Source organism: Camellia sinensis, chromosome 10 (genome assembly GCF_055761805.1).
Source record: "Camellia sinensis isolate YWXY chromosome 10, ASM5576180v1, whole genome shotgun sequence".
Lineage (NCBI taxonomy): Eukaryota > Viridiplantae > Streptophyta > Magnoliopsida > Ericales > Theaceae > Camellia > Camellia sinensis.
Genome location: NC_138970.1, coordinates 62,388,150 through 62,406,673, shown reverse-complemented (window position 1 = coordinate 62,406,673; position 18,524 = coordinate 62,388,150). Strand labels below are relative to the sequence as shown.

General features: G+C 33.2%; 3 protein-coding genes across 4 annotated transcripts; 2 read left to right on the top strand and 1 right to left on the bottom strand.

Annotated features, from left to right (window-relative positions):
- Positions 1 to 1,264: 1,264 nt before the first annotated feature.
- LOC145800435 (uncharacterized) lies at positions 1,265 to 2,740 on the top strand. Its single transcript, XM_082890108.1, has one exon. It carries the CDS (start codon positions 1,265 to 1,267, stop codon positions 2,738 to 2,740), a length of 1,476 nt encoding a protein of 491 aa, XP_082746234.1.
- A 566-nt stretch (positions 2,741 to 3,306) lies between these two features.
- On the top strand, positions 3,307 to 3,630 carry LOC145800434 (uncharacterized). The gene has a single exon (XM_082890107.1). The coding sequence runs from the start codon at positions 3,307 to 3,309 to the stop codon at positions 3,628 to 3,630; it is 324 nt and encodes a 107-aa protein (XP_082746233.1).
- A 7,350-nt stretch (positions 3,631 to 10,980) lies between these two features.
- On the bottom strand, positions 10,981 to 18,302 carry LOC114315827 (uncharacterized). 2 transcript variants are annotated; one of them, XM_028262437.2, is made up of 9 exons: positions 18,010 to 18,302; positions 15,697 to 15,897; positions 15,329 to 15,592; positions 14,430 to 14,461; positions 14,247 to 14,342; positions 13,579 to 13,732; positions 12,828 to 13,459; positions 11,707 to 12,637; positions 10,981 to 11,255 (listed from the first exon to the last, which is right to left on the bottom strand). In XM_028262437.2, exons 1-8 carry the CDS (start codon positions 18,104 to 18,106, stop codon positions 11,738 to 11,740), a joined length of 2,376 nt encoding a protein of 791 aa, XP_028118238.2. In that variant the 5' UTR covers positions 18,107 to 18,302; the 3' UTR covers positions 10,981 to 11,255; positions 11,707 to 11,737. The 2 variants fall into 2 exon arrangements, with proteins under 2 accessions (XP_028118238.2, XP_082747647.1); XM_082891521.1 differs by having other exon boundaries at positions 15,697 to 15,889; positions 18,010 to 18,288.
- Positions 18,303 to 18,524: the final 222 nt, after the last annotated feature.

Genomic DNA, 18,524 nt, shown 5'->3' with positions numbered 1-18,524 from the left:
ATTAATTAAATTATTACTTGGTCTGATTATGATGTATCAATTTTACCTACTTAATCCACTAGCTAGTTTTATAGTCCTACGATTTAACGAATCAGACAAGTCTTTTCATAAATGAATATATCTGTCAACAACATAATGCACATAAATAAGCGTATTATGCACAGATAAATACATAATTAAGATTAACCATAAAATTAACAGCTAAATAAAAGGTGAGTGTTACATAAGACACCAATACCGTTAAAGCTATTGAACAATTATTTATCAAATTATCTACTTCTCCTAATGAAAAAGGAATTACTGTATTAACACAACAACCACCTTTCGAATCTCCTAGTGACTCAGATACATCTACTCAGTTGCGGAGGGGCGTTGGGCTCAAAGGGGTCACGTGCCCCCCCTGAATTTTATTTATTTATTTATTTATTTTAAGTGTGGTCTGTGTTTCACACACAGATTGTGCCCCTCCTAATACACAATTTCAAACCCACTAACCCATTGGCACACACACCACACGCACGACGCACCCACGTTTGTGTTTTTTTTTTTTTTGGAATCCTAATCCCGATCAAATACTGACACAACTTTTTTTTAGGTGAGTGCACACAACTCCAATTACAACAAGGTTAAACTCTAAAACCCTAAAAGTGTATGAAATTTTTTATTTTTTTATTTATTCACAGTACTTGTGAAGTATCTTCGTATTTTCTTTATCTTCTTTGTCTCCCTTTGTTGCTTTGCAATTTACCGACTTGCGATTCACCAAATTAGGATCACACAACACAGATTTGGGATCACACTACAACCTTGGTATTTTCTTTTCATTGTTTATAGGCAACTTTATTTTATTTTTTTTACTTTTAAATAAAAATTATGAGTATTAATTTATAATTATTTGTTAAGTTTTGATTTGTTATTATTTATGTTAAAATAAGAGATTTTGATATGCTAAAATTATGAATCTTAATTGGTGATGATTTATCTTAAAATTAGGGATTTTGGTTTGTTGTGTTTGTGCTAAAATTAGGGATTTGATTTGTGCTAAAATTAAAAATATTAATTTGCAGTAATTAATATTTAAATTAGGGATTTTGATTTGTTATAATTTGTGCTAAAATTAAATTTTTTGATTTGTTGTGATTTGTTGTGATTTGTGCTATTTTAAATTTTTTGATTTGTATTAAAATTGGAGATTTTGATTTATGGGGGGTTTGAGATTTTGATTATGAATTTTTATTTTGATTTTTAGTTTTTTCAAATAGTCATGGAGAAATATTTCAAAAAAAAAAAATCAAAGTTGGAATCATCTCTTTCTCAAGAAAAAGATGATAATTATTCTTCCGCAAAACAAAGTCGCATAGAAATCAACTCAGTAGACCTTCCTGCAGATCCAGGACTACGGTCTCGAATTATGGACTATAATGCTAATGATCGAGACCGAATTCGCAGGGCATATCTACAAAAAGTTCCTTGTCAACCTCGTGATCATAATTTTCCACAAAAATCATTTGGACAAAAACTTCGGCGATTTAATCAGGCTTGGTTTAGTGAATTTCCTAATTGGTTGGAGTATAGCGTAGCAAAAGATGCAGCATTTTGTTTATGTTGTTACCTTTTCAAACTCTATATTGGAGATCAAGCTGGTGGTGATTCTTTTGTTGGTAAGGGTTTCTTAAATTGGAAGAAAAAAGAAAAAATTCAAACTCATGTTAGAGGTCCCAATAGTGCTCATAATCAAACTTCGAGTAAATGTCAAGACTTGTTAAACCAGAACCAACATATTAAAACGATTTTTTTCAAACAATCTGATCGAGCTCGAATTGAGTATCGAACCCGTTTGAATTCATCGGTTGATTATGTTAAATTTCTTCTAAGAAAAGGACTTGCGTTTCGTGGGCATGATGAATCTGAAAATTCAAGTAACCAAGAAAATTTTCTTGAATTTCTCAAGTTTCTTGCTGATCATAATAAAGATGTCAAAGTGGTTACATTGAGCAATGCTCCACAAAATCTCAAGTTGACATCTCCTGATATTCAAAAAGACATTGTAAATGTGGCCGCATTTGAATCTATCAATGTGATTATTAGAGATCTTGGTGATTCACTTTTTTCTATTTTGATTAATGAAGCCTGTGACATATCAATCAAGGAGCAAATGGCAGTTGTAATACGATATGTTGACAAAAAAGGCCAAGTGATTGAGCGCTTTTTGGGTATTAAGCATGTTGCTAATACGAATGCTCTCTCACTTAAACAAGCTATGCAAAATTTATTCTCCACACTTGGATTGAGTATTTCCAGATTGTGGGGTCAAGGATATGATGGGGCTAGTAATATGCAAGGTAAGTTCAATGGTCTTAAAACATTTATACTGAAAGAGAATCCTTGTGCGTATTATGCTCATTGTTTTGTTCATCAGTTGCAATTGGCACTTGTAGCCATGGCAAAGAATCATAATCAAATTGCTTTACTTTTCACTTTGGTTTCTAATGTGGTGAATGTTGTTGGAGCATCATGTAAACGCCGAGATATTGTTAGGGAGAAGCAAGCTGCAAAAGTTGCTAAGGCACTTAATACTGGAGAGCTATCTAGTGGGCAAGGCTTAAATCAAGAAACTAATCTTAAACGTGCTGGTGATACACGTTGGGGTTCACACTATGGTACTTTAGTCAGCTTGGCTAGTATGTTTTCAACAGTGATTGATGTTCTTGAAATGATTTCGGAGGATGGTTCAAATTAAGAACAACGAGCAGAAGCAAATGTATTGTTGGACTCAATTCAATCATTTGAGTTTGTATTCAACTTTCATTTGATGAAAACGATATTGGCTATTACAAGTGAGTTATCGCAAGCACTACAAAGGAAAGATCAAGATATTGTTAATGCCATGAATTTAGTTCAAATTTCTAAAGTACGGCTCCAAAAGATGAGGGAGAGTGGATGGACATCTTTACTTGATAATTTTCGTCTTTTTGTGAAAAGCATGAAATTGATGTTCCCTAAATGAAATATATGTTTGTAGCTCGAGGGAGAAAAATGCACAATGCTCAAGAAATTACAAACTTACATCACTATCGTGCTGAGTTATTCTACACTGTTTTGGATATGCAAATTCAAGAACTAAATGCTCGTTTCACTGAGTCGAACACTAAGTTGTTACTTTGTGTGGCATGTTTGAATCCATCTAACTCTTTTCCTAGTTTTGATAAGAAAAAGTTGATTAATCTTGCTGAATTTTATCCCAAAGAATTTTCTTCAGTGGAGCTCATGATACTTAATGATTAACTTGATACATTTATTATTGACATGCTATCCAGTAGTGAGTTCTCAATGTTGAATGGAATTGCCGATCTTACTAAGAAAATGGTAGAGACTGGAGGAGACAAAGTAGATCCATTGGTATATTTGCTCTTGACTTTAACATTAATCTTACATGTTGCAACTGCTATTGTTGAGAGGGTATTTTCAGTTATGAATATTGTGAAGAATCGATTGCGGAACCGAATGGGTGATGAATGGATGAATGATAGCTTGGTTGACTACATTGAGAGAGATATTTTTGATGGTATTGACAATGATACAATTATGGAAAGATTTCAAAAGATGAAAACTCGTCGGGGTCAATTGTAAAAGTTTAAAATTTAAAACTTTTTGTAATGGATATTAATTTTTAATGTTTAATATTAGCTCGAAAAATTATTATTATGTTATTGTTATTGATTGGGGAAGAAAAATTTTGAGATTGTAATTAATGGGTGCCCCCTTATATTAAATTCCTAGCTCCACCATTGCATCTACTTATCATGAAATTAGTTCATTAGCCCAACAATTTCAATCTTCTCATCTTAATAGAATAGTCCATCCCAAAGTTAATCCTTCTACTCTTACCAGAAATTGCTATACTAAACCTACACTGCCAGATCTTCAATTTGAAGAAACAAATATTAGTAATTATTTTTTTGTTTTTGCTAAAAGATTATATGAATGGAACATAGATGGCGTTAGTGAAAATCAAATCCTTCAAAAATTAAATCATCTGTCCATGTTAGCAAATAGTTATCGTAGTAATTATCCTGATTATACTCAACCTGAAATTGTCTCCTTATTGACCTCTGGTTTTACTGGTATGCTTAAATCATGGTGGGACAAATACCTCACTACTAACATACATGAAAGTATCCAACATGTAGTCCAATTAGATGAAAATGAATTCCCTATATTTGATGAATATATAAGAACCAATAAACCTGATGGAATTAATACTTTAATCTTTACCATAATCAAACACTTTGTAGGAACACCTACGCAGGATCCATGATCAATGCAGTAATTTAACCTATCCTACATTAAGTGGTTTTAGATGGTATAAAGATGTTTTTACTTCTCGCGTCATGCTTCGAGATGATTGTACTAAATCATTTTGGAAAGAAAAATTCATTAATGGTTTACCTAACCTTTTTGCCCATAAAATTAGAGATGTTCTTAGTCAACCTACTGGTATCATAAAATATGATAATTTAACCTATGGTGATATAATTAGTACCATTCAAAAATAAGGATTAAAAATGTGTGTAGATATGAAACTCAGTCAAAAAGTTGCTCGAGATAAACATAAAGCTAAATATGAATTAGGAAATTTCTACGAACAATATGGTTTACCTCTAGTAAAGCCGTCGTATCGAAAAACTAAGAAAATAAATCTTCCCCAAAACCACATAAAAAATATTGTAAAAAATATTCACCATCTAAGGCCCCTGATAAATATTATGCTAAACCTAAACCAAAATTTCACAAGAAATCTAAACCATTTAGGAAGTCCCAACCTACACATGATGCTACTTGCTACAATTGTGGTAAAAATGGTCATTATTCTAATAAATGCAAACTTAAAGAAAAACTCAAAGACAAGCTTAATCAATTACAAATTACTGATGAAAATCAAAATCAAATATTTGAACTATTTAAATTAACCAATACCCCTAATCAATCTCCTCATACCTCTAGTCACTTATCTAGTAATACTAGCCCCTCAAGTGATACTTCTAATTACTATTCTCCTAGTGATAATACTGATAATGAAATTGAATTAGGATGTAATGATGCTTGCTGTAAACAAGTCAATGTTCTTAGTAAATCCCAACAAGAAGAAGATTCCTTAATAGAATTAATTAGTAAATTAGATAATCCTAAATTAAAAAGAAAATATAACAATAAATTAAAATCTCTCTTAATTAATAAAGATAAAAAAAAAATCTCATCAGGATAAACCAATAATTAGTTTAACAACTACTTTAGAAAGATTCCAGAAAAGTAAACAAACAGAAGTAACTTTACAAGATTTACAAAATGAAATTACTCAAATTAAATTAACTATTAAAGAATTAAAAATAATGGACAAATCATTAGAAGATAAATTAGCAATATTAAAACTTAATAAAAGTCTTACTGATTTCCAAAATAATAATGATACTTCCTTTGATGAATCTAGTTCTAGTCATAATCCAGATCGTGTCATCTTTAATAATCGATCCACAAAAACTCATAGTAACAATGATAATCAAGATAGAAACCGTTTAAACCTAATTAATATAATTAATATTCAGAAATGGCATTCAAAAGTCAAACTAGTTATTAATAATTTTGAGATCGAAGTCATTGCCCTAATTGACACTGGCGCTGATTTGAATTGTATTCAAGAAGGTTTAATCCCCACAATATATTATCATAAAACTAGTGAACAACTAAGCTCTGCCAATGGAAGCCAAATACATATTAAATACAAATTACCCAAAGTACATATTTGCCAAGACAATGTTTGTTTTAAAACATCATTTGTTTTAGTCAGGAATATAACAGACAAAGTCATTTTAGAAACTCTATTTATTTTCCTAGCATACCCATTCACACTACTAATCAAGGTATAACAACCCAAACTTTTGGTCAAACGATCACTTTTAAATTTTTAACTGCTCCTGAAATAAAAGAATTAAACCTATTAAAAGAATGTTCCATAACCCAATCTATTAATCGATTAACCAAACAACTCAAATTTCTCAAAGAAGAAGTAAAATATAAAAGAATTGAATCTCAATTAACTAATCTAATTCTTGTTTCCAAAATTGAACAATTTAAAACATAATTAGAAACTACCGTCTGTTTTACTTTACCTTGTGCTTTCTGACATTGGAAAAAACATGTAGTCACACTTCCTTATATTAAAATTTTTAATGAAAGACAAATTCCTACTAAATCTCGACCAATTCAAATGAATAATGAATTAGTAGAAATGTGTAAAAAAGAAATTAATAAATTACTTAAAAATAATATCATTAGTAAAAGTAAGTCACATTGGTTTTGGCCTGCTTTTTATGTCAACAAAAATGCTGAACTTGAACGTGACGTTCCAAAACTAGTCATTAATTATAAACCATTAAACAAAGTTTTGGAATGGATAAGATATCCGATTCCCAATAAAAAAGATCTCATTAAAAACTTAGTCAAGCCGTCATTTTTAGTAATTTTGATCTTAAAAGTGAATTTTGGTAAATACAAATTCACCCTAATGATCGTTACAAAACTGCTTTTATTATACCTTTTGGGCATTATGAATGGAATGTCATGCCTTTTGGATTAAAAAATGCACATAGTGAATTTCAAAATATCATGAATGAAATATTCAATCCCTGTAGTCATTTTTCTATAGTCTACATAGATGACATTCATATTTTCTCCAAGTCAATTGATGAGCATTGGAAACATCTTCATTCTTTTTTTCAGATTATCAAACATAATGGATTAGTCATCTTTGCACCTAAAATTAAGTTATTTCAAGCCAAAGTTTGATTTTTAGGTTATGACATATACCAAAGTACTATTCTTCCCATAAGCCAATCTATTGAATTTGCTTCTAAGTTTCCTATTGAAATCTTAGACAAAACTCAGTTACAACGCTTTTTGGGTTCTCTTAATTACATCGTTGAATTCTATCAAGACCTTAGGAAAACTTGTCAACCCCTTTTTGATTGATTAAAGGATAATCCTCCTCCATGGTCTCTTAGTCATATTGCTATTGTACAACAAGTCAAAAAATATGTCAAGACTTTGCCTTGCCTTGGTATTCCTACTGAAAATTCCTTCAAAATTATTCAAATTGATGCCTCTGATGTTGGTTATGGTGGCATTCTCCTTCAGAAGGTCACTCTCAAGTCATCTGAACAAATTGTTCGTTTTCATTCTAGTGTTTGAAACAAAGCACAGAACAATTACGGTACTATTAAAAAAGAAATTTTATCTATTGTATTATGTATTAATAAATTTCAAGATGATATTTTAAATAAATTTTTTTTATTACATGTTGATTGTAAAAGTGCTAAATATGTTTTAGAAAAGGATGTTCAAAATATTGCTAGTAAATATATTTTTGCTCCTTGGCAATCTATTTTAAGTATCTTTGATTTTGATATTGCATATATTCCTGGTAGTCAAAATTCTATCTCTGAATTCCTTACTCGAGAATTTTTACAGGGGAGATAGTACCTCATGCCTACTCCTTATTGTTCTACACACAAGTTACAAGTCACTCAATACAGCAAAATTATTCGTCATTGTACCTATAAAATATCCTACTTAAAAACCATTAACCAAGACCCTTACCTTCAATTTCATCAAATTAGAAGCCACCGAGATCTAATTGACGATTACACTAATCTGCTCAATTTTCATCTTGATAGGTTAGATATCCTCAGTGGATGCTAATCTATCTTTTCCTCTTCCATTACAGATGACAAGTCACAAACCTTCTACAAAACCTCTGGCCATTGTACCAACCAGTCAACCTATTGTTGCACCACCAATTGATCTAGTCAACTGATATCAAATTCTTGGTAATATTCTTAAACCAAGCTACACTTTAGCTCTGGCTTCAGATCCCTTTGCATGTCAGTGAATTACTCCTATGCCATCTAACTATCCGTCAGATCTACCCCAAGAACAGACTATGTTCTTAAACAGTCATTCAACCTCTTTTTTTTTTTTTTTTTTTTATTTATAAAGAACCAATCCACAAAAATATCCACAATGTTATTGACTTAGTCAACAGTTATTTCCTTTCTGGATGACATTTTATTCCGTTTCATCTCGACAAGTCAATCAGCTTTTATAAAGATATCCTCTTTCATCACAAGTCCATAGTCATTAAACCTATTTATGATAGAGTCAATGCCAGTAAAATCATTTACCATTCCCTCTACATACATAACATTGTATCCTTTGATACATGGGGTCTCTATTTCCTACTTAGAGATCTTCCCAACCATAAGATACAATATAGTTATTATGATTACATTGATGCATGGTTCAAAATCCTCCTACACCAAAATAAATCATTTAGTCACTCTTGGTTTTTCTCTTTTGATCATAAGTTCAAGTCAGAGTTCCCTTCCTGGTTTTTTGCGATGGTGGTCTCAACATGGTGCCATCTCAGAAATTATCTCATCTGAACTAATGACTCAAGTTACTTATTTCACTTCAGTTTTTAAATTGAGTCAACATAAAAGTCAATTCGCTATATTGCTCCATTTTATGTCCAAATATAAAGTCCTTTGGGCATGTTTGATTGGGTGGATTAGAGTATGGGATTGAGATTATTAATCTGTGGACCCAATTATCCTGTGTTTGTTTTAGCATTTTGGTTTAGAATTATTAATCCAATGGATAATTAATCCAATAAATTTGTAGGATTATTAGTAATGGGGTAGGTGTGGGATTATTAATCCAATAGATATTAATCCAATTAGATAGTGAATACCACACTAATTTAATAGGATTATTAATACTTCACTATTAGTCTTGTGAATCAAACATCACCTTTGGATATTTAAATGGCAATACAATCTTTCTAAAAACATAGTCAGTCGACATCATTTTGTTAAATGGTGGGATGCATTCAAAGCCCATCGCATTATTGAACAAGTCTGGTAAGAATTTCCAGTCAATATCCATGCTCCTACCCCAGCAATGGTCAAGTACTCTCGACAGCACCCAACTACTTCAATCACCCAAGGAAGCCCACTTCCTCTTACAACAGTCAAACTTAGAATTCCATCAACCCAAGTCATCTAAGTCAAAGCCCAAAGCAAAGCCCAAAGCAATAAAGAACTCATTCAAATTGCAAAGTTACTATTGGCCCAAGTCAAGTCACAAGATGAAGATGAAGCTTTAGATGGATCAGCCTCATCCGAAGCATCTACCAATCATGATCCATATGGTCCACAATTTCAAGATGCTCAGGACCCATATGCCTAAAACAGTCATTGGATTTCACATGTATATGTCAGCTTCAATCACTACTCTTACTTTGAGAAAAACTGCTGATATATATATATATATATATATTGATTCCCCATTAGTCAACTATGCATTCACGCCTCTTCGCCAAAAGCAAATGAACAGTGGAAAAAGTCACTATTCACTATTCACATAAAGACAAATCTAAAACAACTAAAAGCAAAGACAACTTTCAGTCAATCACCGAAAGCAGCAGATAGCACCCATGTGCCTCCATGTGCTACTTTTGGCCAGATTCCCAAGTCACAAACATCACAATCTTCTGCTCTGGATATAAAAGAGTCTCCTTAGTCAAGAAGAGGGCAGATTGAAACAATTGAGAAACACCTTTCTTTCACTCTCCTATTTGTAACAAAATATTTTCAATTTTCAATTTTGGAATCGTATTTTGAAGTTATGTATTTTGAAGCTTCGTTTCCCAATTTCCAGTAAACAATTGTAAATTTTAATTTGCATACAAGTATTTTCTATTATTTTATTTTCTATCTATTATTATTATTGACCAAAATAACACTGAAATAACTTAATAACCAAAATAATAATAATAATAATATTTAGAGCTAACTTCAATAATAATAGGTTATTTTGTCCAACAAAACTACATAAAAAAAAATATATTTCATGTTTTGTCTAATCATTTTGCCTAAATTAAGAGTGCAACTTGGCTCAACCTTAGCCTAACTCAAAAAAATTTAGGTCTTGGGAACATATATTTGAATTTGGTGTAGACCTCCCAAAAATTTAGAAGCCCAAATTAAATTTGGGATGGATTTGGACAGAACTGCTAGACAATCCAAGCAACTTAAAGTCCCAATTATATATATAAATATATATAAATTATTTAAATCATTATATCCTATATAGAAATAATACAATACAAATCTTGTCATTCTCTTTGAATAATACTAGAAATCATGAAAAAAAAATATCATGAAATCCTTCATAAAGATTTCTCCTCCTTTAATTAGTGTGTTGTGTTTTTTATATGTGTAATCTAACGGTGTAAAATCTTTCATGATCATTTTCATGATATTTTTTTCATGATACTTAACATTACTCTTTTCTTTTCACTTTAAAAATGGCAAAGACCACCACAACAAAGCATCAGTTTCTCGATTCTCATCTATCTCCTATTTGTCTCTCTTTCACCATGTATATCCTTTGTTTTATTCATTGTTTGATTTTATTAATGATTTTTATCTTTAAAAAATGCTAATAGGATTTAATTTTAATAAATTAATCAACTACCTACAAAATAAATAAATAAAATTTGTGGACAATTCGGGCAAAGCCTGAGTTCAATTTATTTTGCTTAGTAGGGCTTGGGCAGGCTTGAAAAGCTTTAGACACAGCTTGGATTAGGCTTAAACAGATTTTCAGCCCGACCAAATCCGCTTGAGTTGCATCTCTGCCTAAAAATGCTGTAAATGCTTAGGTTGGAGATACTCTAACTTAGCCAGTCTGATTAAAGATTATAAAACAATATTTTCACAATAAATCTTTTGCAGCCATCACGCTTTGTTCCAGCTTCTGTAATTATGAGATAGCATATGATGTGGCTTTCCCTGATGACAAACAGGCAAAAAGTGAATCATTTTGGGAGTTGAAAGAAGTGAAAATATGGACAGAGATACATAGCAAAAAATGCAGCAGCAAAATCTTTCAACACTGATTTTCAACGTGTGCCTTGTCGCAAAAAAGTACAAGAAAATCACATAAAATACCATTAAGAATTAAACTCATGATCATGACTTGTATTCCCAGCACAAATCTCCCTTTTTCTTTGGACAGTAGTGCATTCACAGCGTAAATTGGTTCTTCAAGATACAAGAATTAAACACAGGCAAATTTCATTTTTATCTATCAAGGAATCTTTTCTCCAGACAGTTCCATCTTAGGGCAGAAATTTCCTGCAACAACAATACTCAACAATGTTATGCTTTGTTTGGTAGGAGAGAAAAGAAAAGAGAAAAAAATAATTGAGAAAGTTATTAAATATTATTCCCCTGTGGCATTGAACACAAATTTGGAGGGAATTCAATTTAATTTAGGTACAAACAATACTCAAGGAACAACAAAATAAATATATTTTCCCCTCAACTCTTATCTACTTTGTTCTCAACTAAAACAAGGGAAAATTTACTAATTCATTTTCTCCCATCATTCTCTCCATATGAGCACAACTTCACCAAACTGGGGAAAATCAAATTGGAATATCTCATGCAAAGAAGATTGAAAAAACATAAACAAATGGACAACGTTTCAAATATTATTGCATAAAAAATCTAAAAATATAAAACTGATCTATACCATTTCTAATTCAAGTTAATATGTATGTATTGGCAGTCCAAATGGATGTACCTTCAAGTAAATGTGCAGCATGATAACTGTTTTAACTATTCTCTGTCTGAGCACTCTTTAAAGAAGAGAGTGATGATATCTTCTCCACCGCTCCAAAGCTCAATCCAGTTGAAAAATCCCCCTCACTATTACAGAGAGAATTCTTAACAGCGAAAGGAGTCCTTGTGCTAGCTGTAATTTCAGATGTCACCAGACAAGGAGAGATTGAAGTGGGCCTCGACATATCACTTGGTGATCCTTCCTTTTGACTGAGAACAAAGAACTCTTTGGAGCATGACAACTCTGGAGCATGAAAATCTGAGTGACTAAAATCAATTTGAGTAATAGAATTGCCAATGACCTCGTTCTTGGTCAAACCATCAACTTGGTCTTCAAAATGGGCATTCTTCTTTTCATTGCTTTTACAAACAACCCTCAACTTGGTCTTGAGATGCTTTAGACTAGAAATTGCATCTTCACCCAGTTCTTCAGATGGCTTTATATTTTCAGCATTACAGTGGGTATCCCTGTCAATAGGAGCAATCTCGATATCCTTTTTGTTAAAATTACCGTGTTTTTCTAAGTTCATTTCTCTATCCAACATGCCTAGACTTCCAGCCTTTTCAGCATCCAGACCAGAATCTGGAACATTGTCTGTCTCATTATGGGCCTGAGGTGATGTGCTAAGACATTTCTTTAAGCCTCCAGAAACGCTAGAGACCTTCGTGGAAGCATTTGACGGTTTTTGAGATGGAAGAGGTGAAACGGGTTTCTGGCCATCAAGTTTCATGTTTGCAGCTGTTGACACTGTTCTTGCAGGTTGAAGCTTCGCAGGCTTTGTTTTGCTCGAGCCTCCACTTGGCCTATTGATTCCAGCTCCAATTTTGGGACCCACTGATACACCAGAATAAGATTGCACACTTCCAGTAGGGGTACGAACCACAGGTTTCACCTGCATGATATAGAAATTCCACATATATATACTTTTGTGCAGATTTAAATTCTAAATAAAGCAATAGAACAAGAGTTGGTTTTGCCATAGTTCTCCACTGACAAAGAACAATAAACTCCTTTGGCAAAACCAATTCCCAATAAGAAACTTCAAAATAAGAAGCACTCGTAATATCAAATGTAGAACTGACCCCATCGAAAAAACCAATCTTTGGTGATGGCATTCGCAGACCTGAGGGTTGTACTTTAACTGGTCGAGGAAGTGTGCTGATCTGCAGATTTTCACTAGCTAGTCGCTTTACCTTATTTTCATGTATGTCTGAGATTTGATCATTAGATTGGTTATGATGATCCAAAGCAGGAAGGATATCACTATCTACGGATCTGCGTGGAGAGCTAGTGTCAATGCTAGCCATTGAAGTAGTAGATCTCTGATTGACAGTATAAGTTGATGAAGATGATTTTGAGGACCATTCACTAATAGAACTAGCAGGGGATGAATTAGAAGAGGGCTTGGACGACATTAAATGAGCCGAGCGACCAAGTTGTCCTTTTTTCTTCAATACAACCTTTGATGGAACTTTGACGATTGAACTGGAAGAAGTTGGATTAACAGTTCTGGAAGCAGTCCTCCTATTACATTTCACAGGAGATATGCCAACATTGGAAGATGAAGCACTGCGAGAACTATCACACGAGGAAGCAGATCTTGGTGGCTTCTTGGTTGCTGAAGAGGGTTTTGAAGATAGTGCAGGCTTAGGCTCAATCCTGCTAGAACCACCCAAACCGTGTATCTTTGACACTGGAGTCGCTTTACGTGGAACTGTCATAATTACTCAAAAAATAAAAGATTTTAGAACTAGAGTGAAAGAATTCTACTGCTGGTAACTTTAAAAAAAATAATAAAAAAAAAAAAGAGCTTTAATTAACTGGAGTCCTTACCTGAGGCATTTTTTGCTTTATCATTTTCCATTTCGGCTTGCTTGGCACCCAAGGAAGCCCTTTTCAGTGGTACTGATGGGATGGTATTAGGCCTGGCAATTACCTTTGGTGCCTTTGGAAGGGATGAAGTCAAGCCACCATTTCGAGTCATGGGCTGTATTAAACAACATGAGTGGAGTCAGTTAAACTACACAAAGATAAGAATTTGTTCATATGATTAAACTGTTAAACATTAAGCTTCTTTGTTGTTTTTTCTTTCTTCTTGCTAGCTTTCTTTTTGATATTTTTCTTTCTTTATTTCCTTGTTTCATGTTCGGTCTCCCCTTTTATTTATGTCGGTGTTCTTGGCAAACGTTTTCTACACAATGCTTCTCATTCAAAAAAGAAACCTGTATATCTGTTACCAATGTAGAAAGCCAACAGATTTCTTTAATGCAAGAATTCCAGCAAGGATAAAAATGAGATCAATAATTTGTAAACTAATCCATGGATCTTTTTCTTTCTGATGATCTGACAAATAATCCATGGAAAACAGTGTGACTATTATCACGAAGAATTGAATAGTGTCATTTCCAGTGAATGCGGAAATAATTCACACAGCTAACTATTTGCATAATATATAGCATGCGAGAGTAGACATGCATTTTGTGTACAAGATAAGAACATGCCTGTGTCCCTTGTGAACTACCAGAACTCTGCTTTATCAATTTCCCTGGTCCATGTATGCCAATGGTTTGTTTCTTGGAAGGAGGTTTCGACTTCAACTGAAAATTTTGGAAGTATAAATCCAGACTGGTAAAATTTACAAAATCAATCATATCTAACATGCATTATCTGTTCACTGAACTCACCATATTCTTAGAAGCAAGGTCCACCTTTAAAGCTGCAAAGCAAATGTACCATTATATTAAAAATAATTGCCAAGAATATGCACAGGTAGTGATTATTTGTAATTTGGAAACCATTTTATGTTTTAAATGGAAAATAGAACCATTCAGCTAATCTTGGACTGCCTCAGAAACCACACAAACATACAAGCTAAGGGATAACCTCCGTCAAATTTCAAAAAAAGATAATGTGACTGTTTTTGGTCACTGCAATATACATATATATTTGGCAACATCTCACTGAAAATTGATTATCATTAAATATATGCAGTTGCACTTGGTAATAATTACATAGATACTGGCCCAATTCCAAGCAAACAAATCACCAGCTATGATTATCCATGCATGCTTCACCCTGATCACCTAGTTGGCCCCCAATATGCATTAAGAACATGTCTAACTAAATAGAATGAGTATCAACAATGTAAACTAAATGATTTTGTATGTGAACACACTGGTTTAATTTACCAGACTAAAACTCTGTTGTTGTATAACCATATCGAATTCTCTCAAAATAAATGAACTGTTGGTGACTGATGCTAAAAATGCATATAAAGAGGGGTTAGCCAACAGATGTAAATATGAAGCTGTGATGGTAATGGAAGAGGTTCTAGAGAAAAGGATGAGGTGGCAGTGGTCTGGCATTATTAATGATGGCAGGGTGGTAGCAGAGGCACATGTAGCACAAGGGAAGTGGTAATGCTACAGAAAGTGGCGCTTTCATAGCACGATGGGGTTAAAATTATTCTCCTCCATTGCACATTGAGGCGGTGCAGTGGTGACGTATAGGCAGACATGGAGGCAGTTACCAACGGACAAAACAGAAAGAGAACTATAACCATTAACTGCTAATATATACTTACAACAGGAAACTTTGATTTCTTTCCCTCCTGATGTCACTTTGCTAGAACTTCTCACATTAGATGCTTTACTGGATTTCTGAATTGAAGCTCTGACGTCTTCAAACAAATCACCTTCCAGACTTTCCAGGGTCAGACTCTCACTTTCTAATGTAGAGATTGAATCAGTAGATCTGTGTAAATCCTCTTCAATTCCAGGTAAAAAACATTTTCCACCCTTGCCAACTCCCTTTATCATGCTAGACAACTCATCATGGTCTAAAACACCTGGTTTGTCAAAAAAGTGTTTGTAACTATGATCTTAGTTTGCACAGAATACAAGAAAATAATGTTGCACAAGAAAATAATAGTGTTTCAAATTTGAAGCATACCTGCACTTGTAAAGAAGGCAGTATCCCAAGCTAAACTTTTCCGCAGATTACACTTGCCAATTTTCCCCATCCTTTCTGGTTCCAATAGCTCATAAGATTGAGGCAACAGTTCCATATCCCCACTGACGTCAGTTGTATCCACTGTTTTTTCAACATTGACAGCCTCCAGCAATCCAGGACTTACGTTGTTATTCTGATTTTCTGAAGAAAAATTGAAATGACTCCAACTTGGAATACACTATAGCAATTATAATTATAAGAATAACTAAAAAGGGAAAAAAAAATTATCACACAAATAAACTACATTTAACACAAAACTTTAGGGATTGTTTTTTAAGGAATGAGTTACAGAACCTCCCCCTGTCCATTAAGTAACTTTACACAATTAAAGAGGGCCACTGAAGAAAAGATACACCATTTACTTGGCTTTTCCAAACAAAGAGAATGTCTGAACCTAGAATTGTAAAGTGCTAGCAATCTATTGTGGCCACTGCAGGCTATGCCAAATTATGGCCCCATTTGGTTCAGCTTATTGGGACTGTTTATTGATATTTTATTTTGAAAATCTATCCTAGAGTGTTTGGTGCAGCTTACAAGGGAAAAATGCTTAAATAAGCTATAAAAAATATATATATAAAAAATTGGTTATTGAGAAGCTGGAGTAGGGAGCTAGGAATGCTTTAATCTTATGCTTTACGATTATTAACTTTTTGCACCAAAAAGGCCCTGGTTTTAAATTTACTACCAAGGCCACATTGTAGTTTTTATCGACATCCTGACTCATCCAAGATGAATCCACATGGTGGATGGCAGAAAGACGACATTGGAGTTCAAATGTGTGTTCAAAGTGCCGGAGCTGACATTAAAACTAATCAAGGAGCTAAGGGGTTAATACAACACTATTGACATCTTCAACATAATTCATTATGCAGTAGAGTTGCCACAGCTCATCCAACATCAAATGAAGTAAGAACTTGATGAAGAACCGTGGCTAAGAATGCTCTGCCAAAGTTACTACAGAAGAGCCCGTTCCACATTGGCCAAAGATAAGGAGTTCACAACAAAGGATAACCGGCAACAAGAGTTTGCCATTTAAGAAACTGGAATGTGGAAGTGCCATAACAATTTGTGAGATATTCTCAAGAAACTGGGTTCAGCTTCTACACCTGATCCATTCTTGCTCCGCACAACACAGTAAAGAGAATAAAAATAGAGAAAATTACACTTTATCCCCTCAACTAAAAAAAACTACACTTTGCCACCTTAAACTATCAATTTGTATCAACGTGAACCTTCATTTAAGGATCCTCCGTTACGTAAATGGATAGAAAATTGACACATGACTTGAACATGACATCTTAGACATTGTGGCATATACTTAAAATAACCTTTCTTTTTTCTATTTCCTTCTTTTAAACTATCAATTTGTATCAACGTGAACCTTCATTTAAGGATCCTCCGTTACGTGAATGGATAGAAAATTGACATATGACTTGAACATGACATCTCAGACATTGTGGCATATACTTAAAAAGACCTTTCTTTTTTCTACTTCCTTCTTTTCTTCTACCCTTAGAAGCAGCCATGGTAGCCATAGTGTAAGTATCCATGGCTACTGATATGGGTACGAGAAATGAGGGAAGGAGAAAGAGAAAAGAAGGTGAAGAGAATAATAACATCAATTTAAGTATTTCACAATATCTGAGATGTAATGTAAATTTTCCAAGTGATGATACTCAAATATGACCCAAAATTTATCCATTGGACTACTCCATGTCAGTTTTTTATTCATATAAAAACCAACACCTTGCCACATTATTAGGGGTGAATTTATGGGTCATGTTTTAGGGATCTCTAGCATTTCTAAGGTGGCTATTATTTATTAAGCATCCAAAACTTGTTAGGTTAAAGATACCCGAGCTGAGAATCATATTATTAGGAATTGTCAGCAAATTGTCTTCATCATCTCATATGCAATCCACAAAGACATCAAGTTGCAGTATCCAAGAAAAATAAGTTCCCAAATTGGTCTCTTTTTTCTTTCTTTTTTTCCCCCATATTTTCTCATAGATTTCTGAAATTCAACACAAACAGTGACAACCTACTAAATTCAAGTGAGAAAAGTAAAAATATAACAAAACGAATGATGGAGCCGATTGATTGAGAACCCTAATGACAAAACAAAAATATTCTGAAAATTAACTTCAAAATAGAAATAGAAATTGATAGTAAGGCTTTTAGTAACAGAAACAAAACTAACAACTTTAAATTGACAAAGCAATCTTGAAAAAAAAGTGATTTGAAGAAAATTACCCGAAGATTGAAGATCGATGAGAGTGTCGTTCTCGGAAGAGACATCGACGAGATTGAGACCTCTGGGACCAAGATCAATCCTTCCACTCTCATCCATTGCACTAGTTAAATTCAAAGATCCAAAAGTCCAAGCAAATCGCAAATTGATTTCAATAGAGAAATTGGAAATCGAATCAAATAGAGAAATTGCGCAGCGATGAGAGAGAGAGAAGCACAAACGGGAAAATTTTTTTTTTTCTCTTTTTTGAGTTGGAAGTGGAGGCGGTTTCAAATTGAAATGAATAGTGAACGTTTGGGAGGTTAAAATAAAATGTTGTATTTAATTTATAATTACTTTTTTTTCTAATAATTATTAAATTAATTATAAAAAATTAATTAATTTTTTAAACACAATTTTTTTTGTAGTTTTGTTAAAATAACAAAAAAAATTAAATACTCAACGTCCCAAACAAAGCCGTAGGCCATCCTTAGTTATGGAATTCTGCCAATTTTTTTCTTTAGTTATAATATTATTT

Excerpts from the sequence above, each read along its gene's own strand:
- LOC145800435 (XM_082890108.1), top strand. The coding sequence starts at position 1,265 with ATGGAGAAATATTTCAAAAAAAAAAAATCAAAGTTGGAATCATCTCTT.
- LOC114315827 (XM_028262437.2), bottom strand. The coding sequence starts at position 18,106 with ATGGATGAGAGTGGAAGGATTGATCTTGGTCCCAGAGGTCTCAATCTC. Across the intron at positions 15,898-18,009 it reads CATCGATCTTCAATCTTCGG|AAAATCAGAATAACAACGTA; the intron begins GTAATTTTCTTC and ends ATTTTTCTTCAG. Across the intron at positions 14,462-15,328 it reads AGAAATCAAAGTTTCCTGTT|CTTTAAAGGTGGACCTTGCT; the intron begins GTAAGTATATAT and ends TTTGCTTTGCAG.
- LOC145800434 (XM_082890107.1), top strand. The coding sequence starts at position 3,307 with ATGCTATCCAGTAGTGAGTTCTCAATGTTGAATGGAATTGCCGATCTT.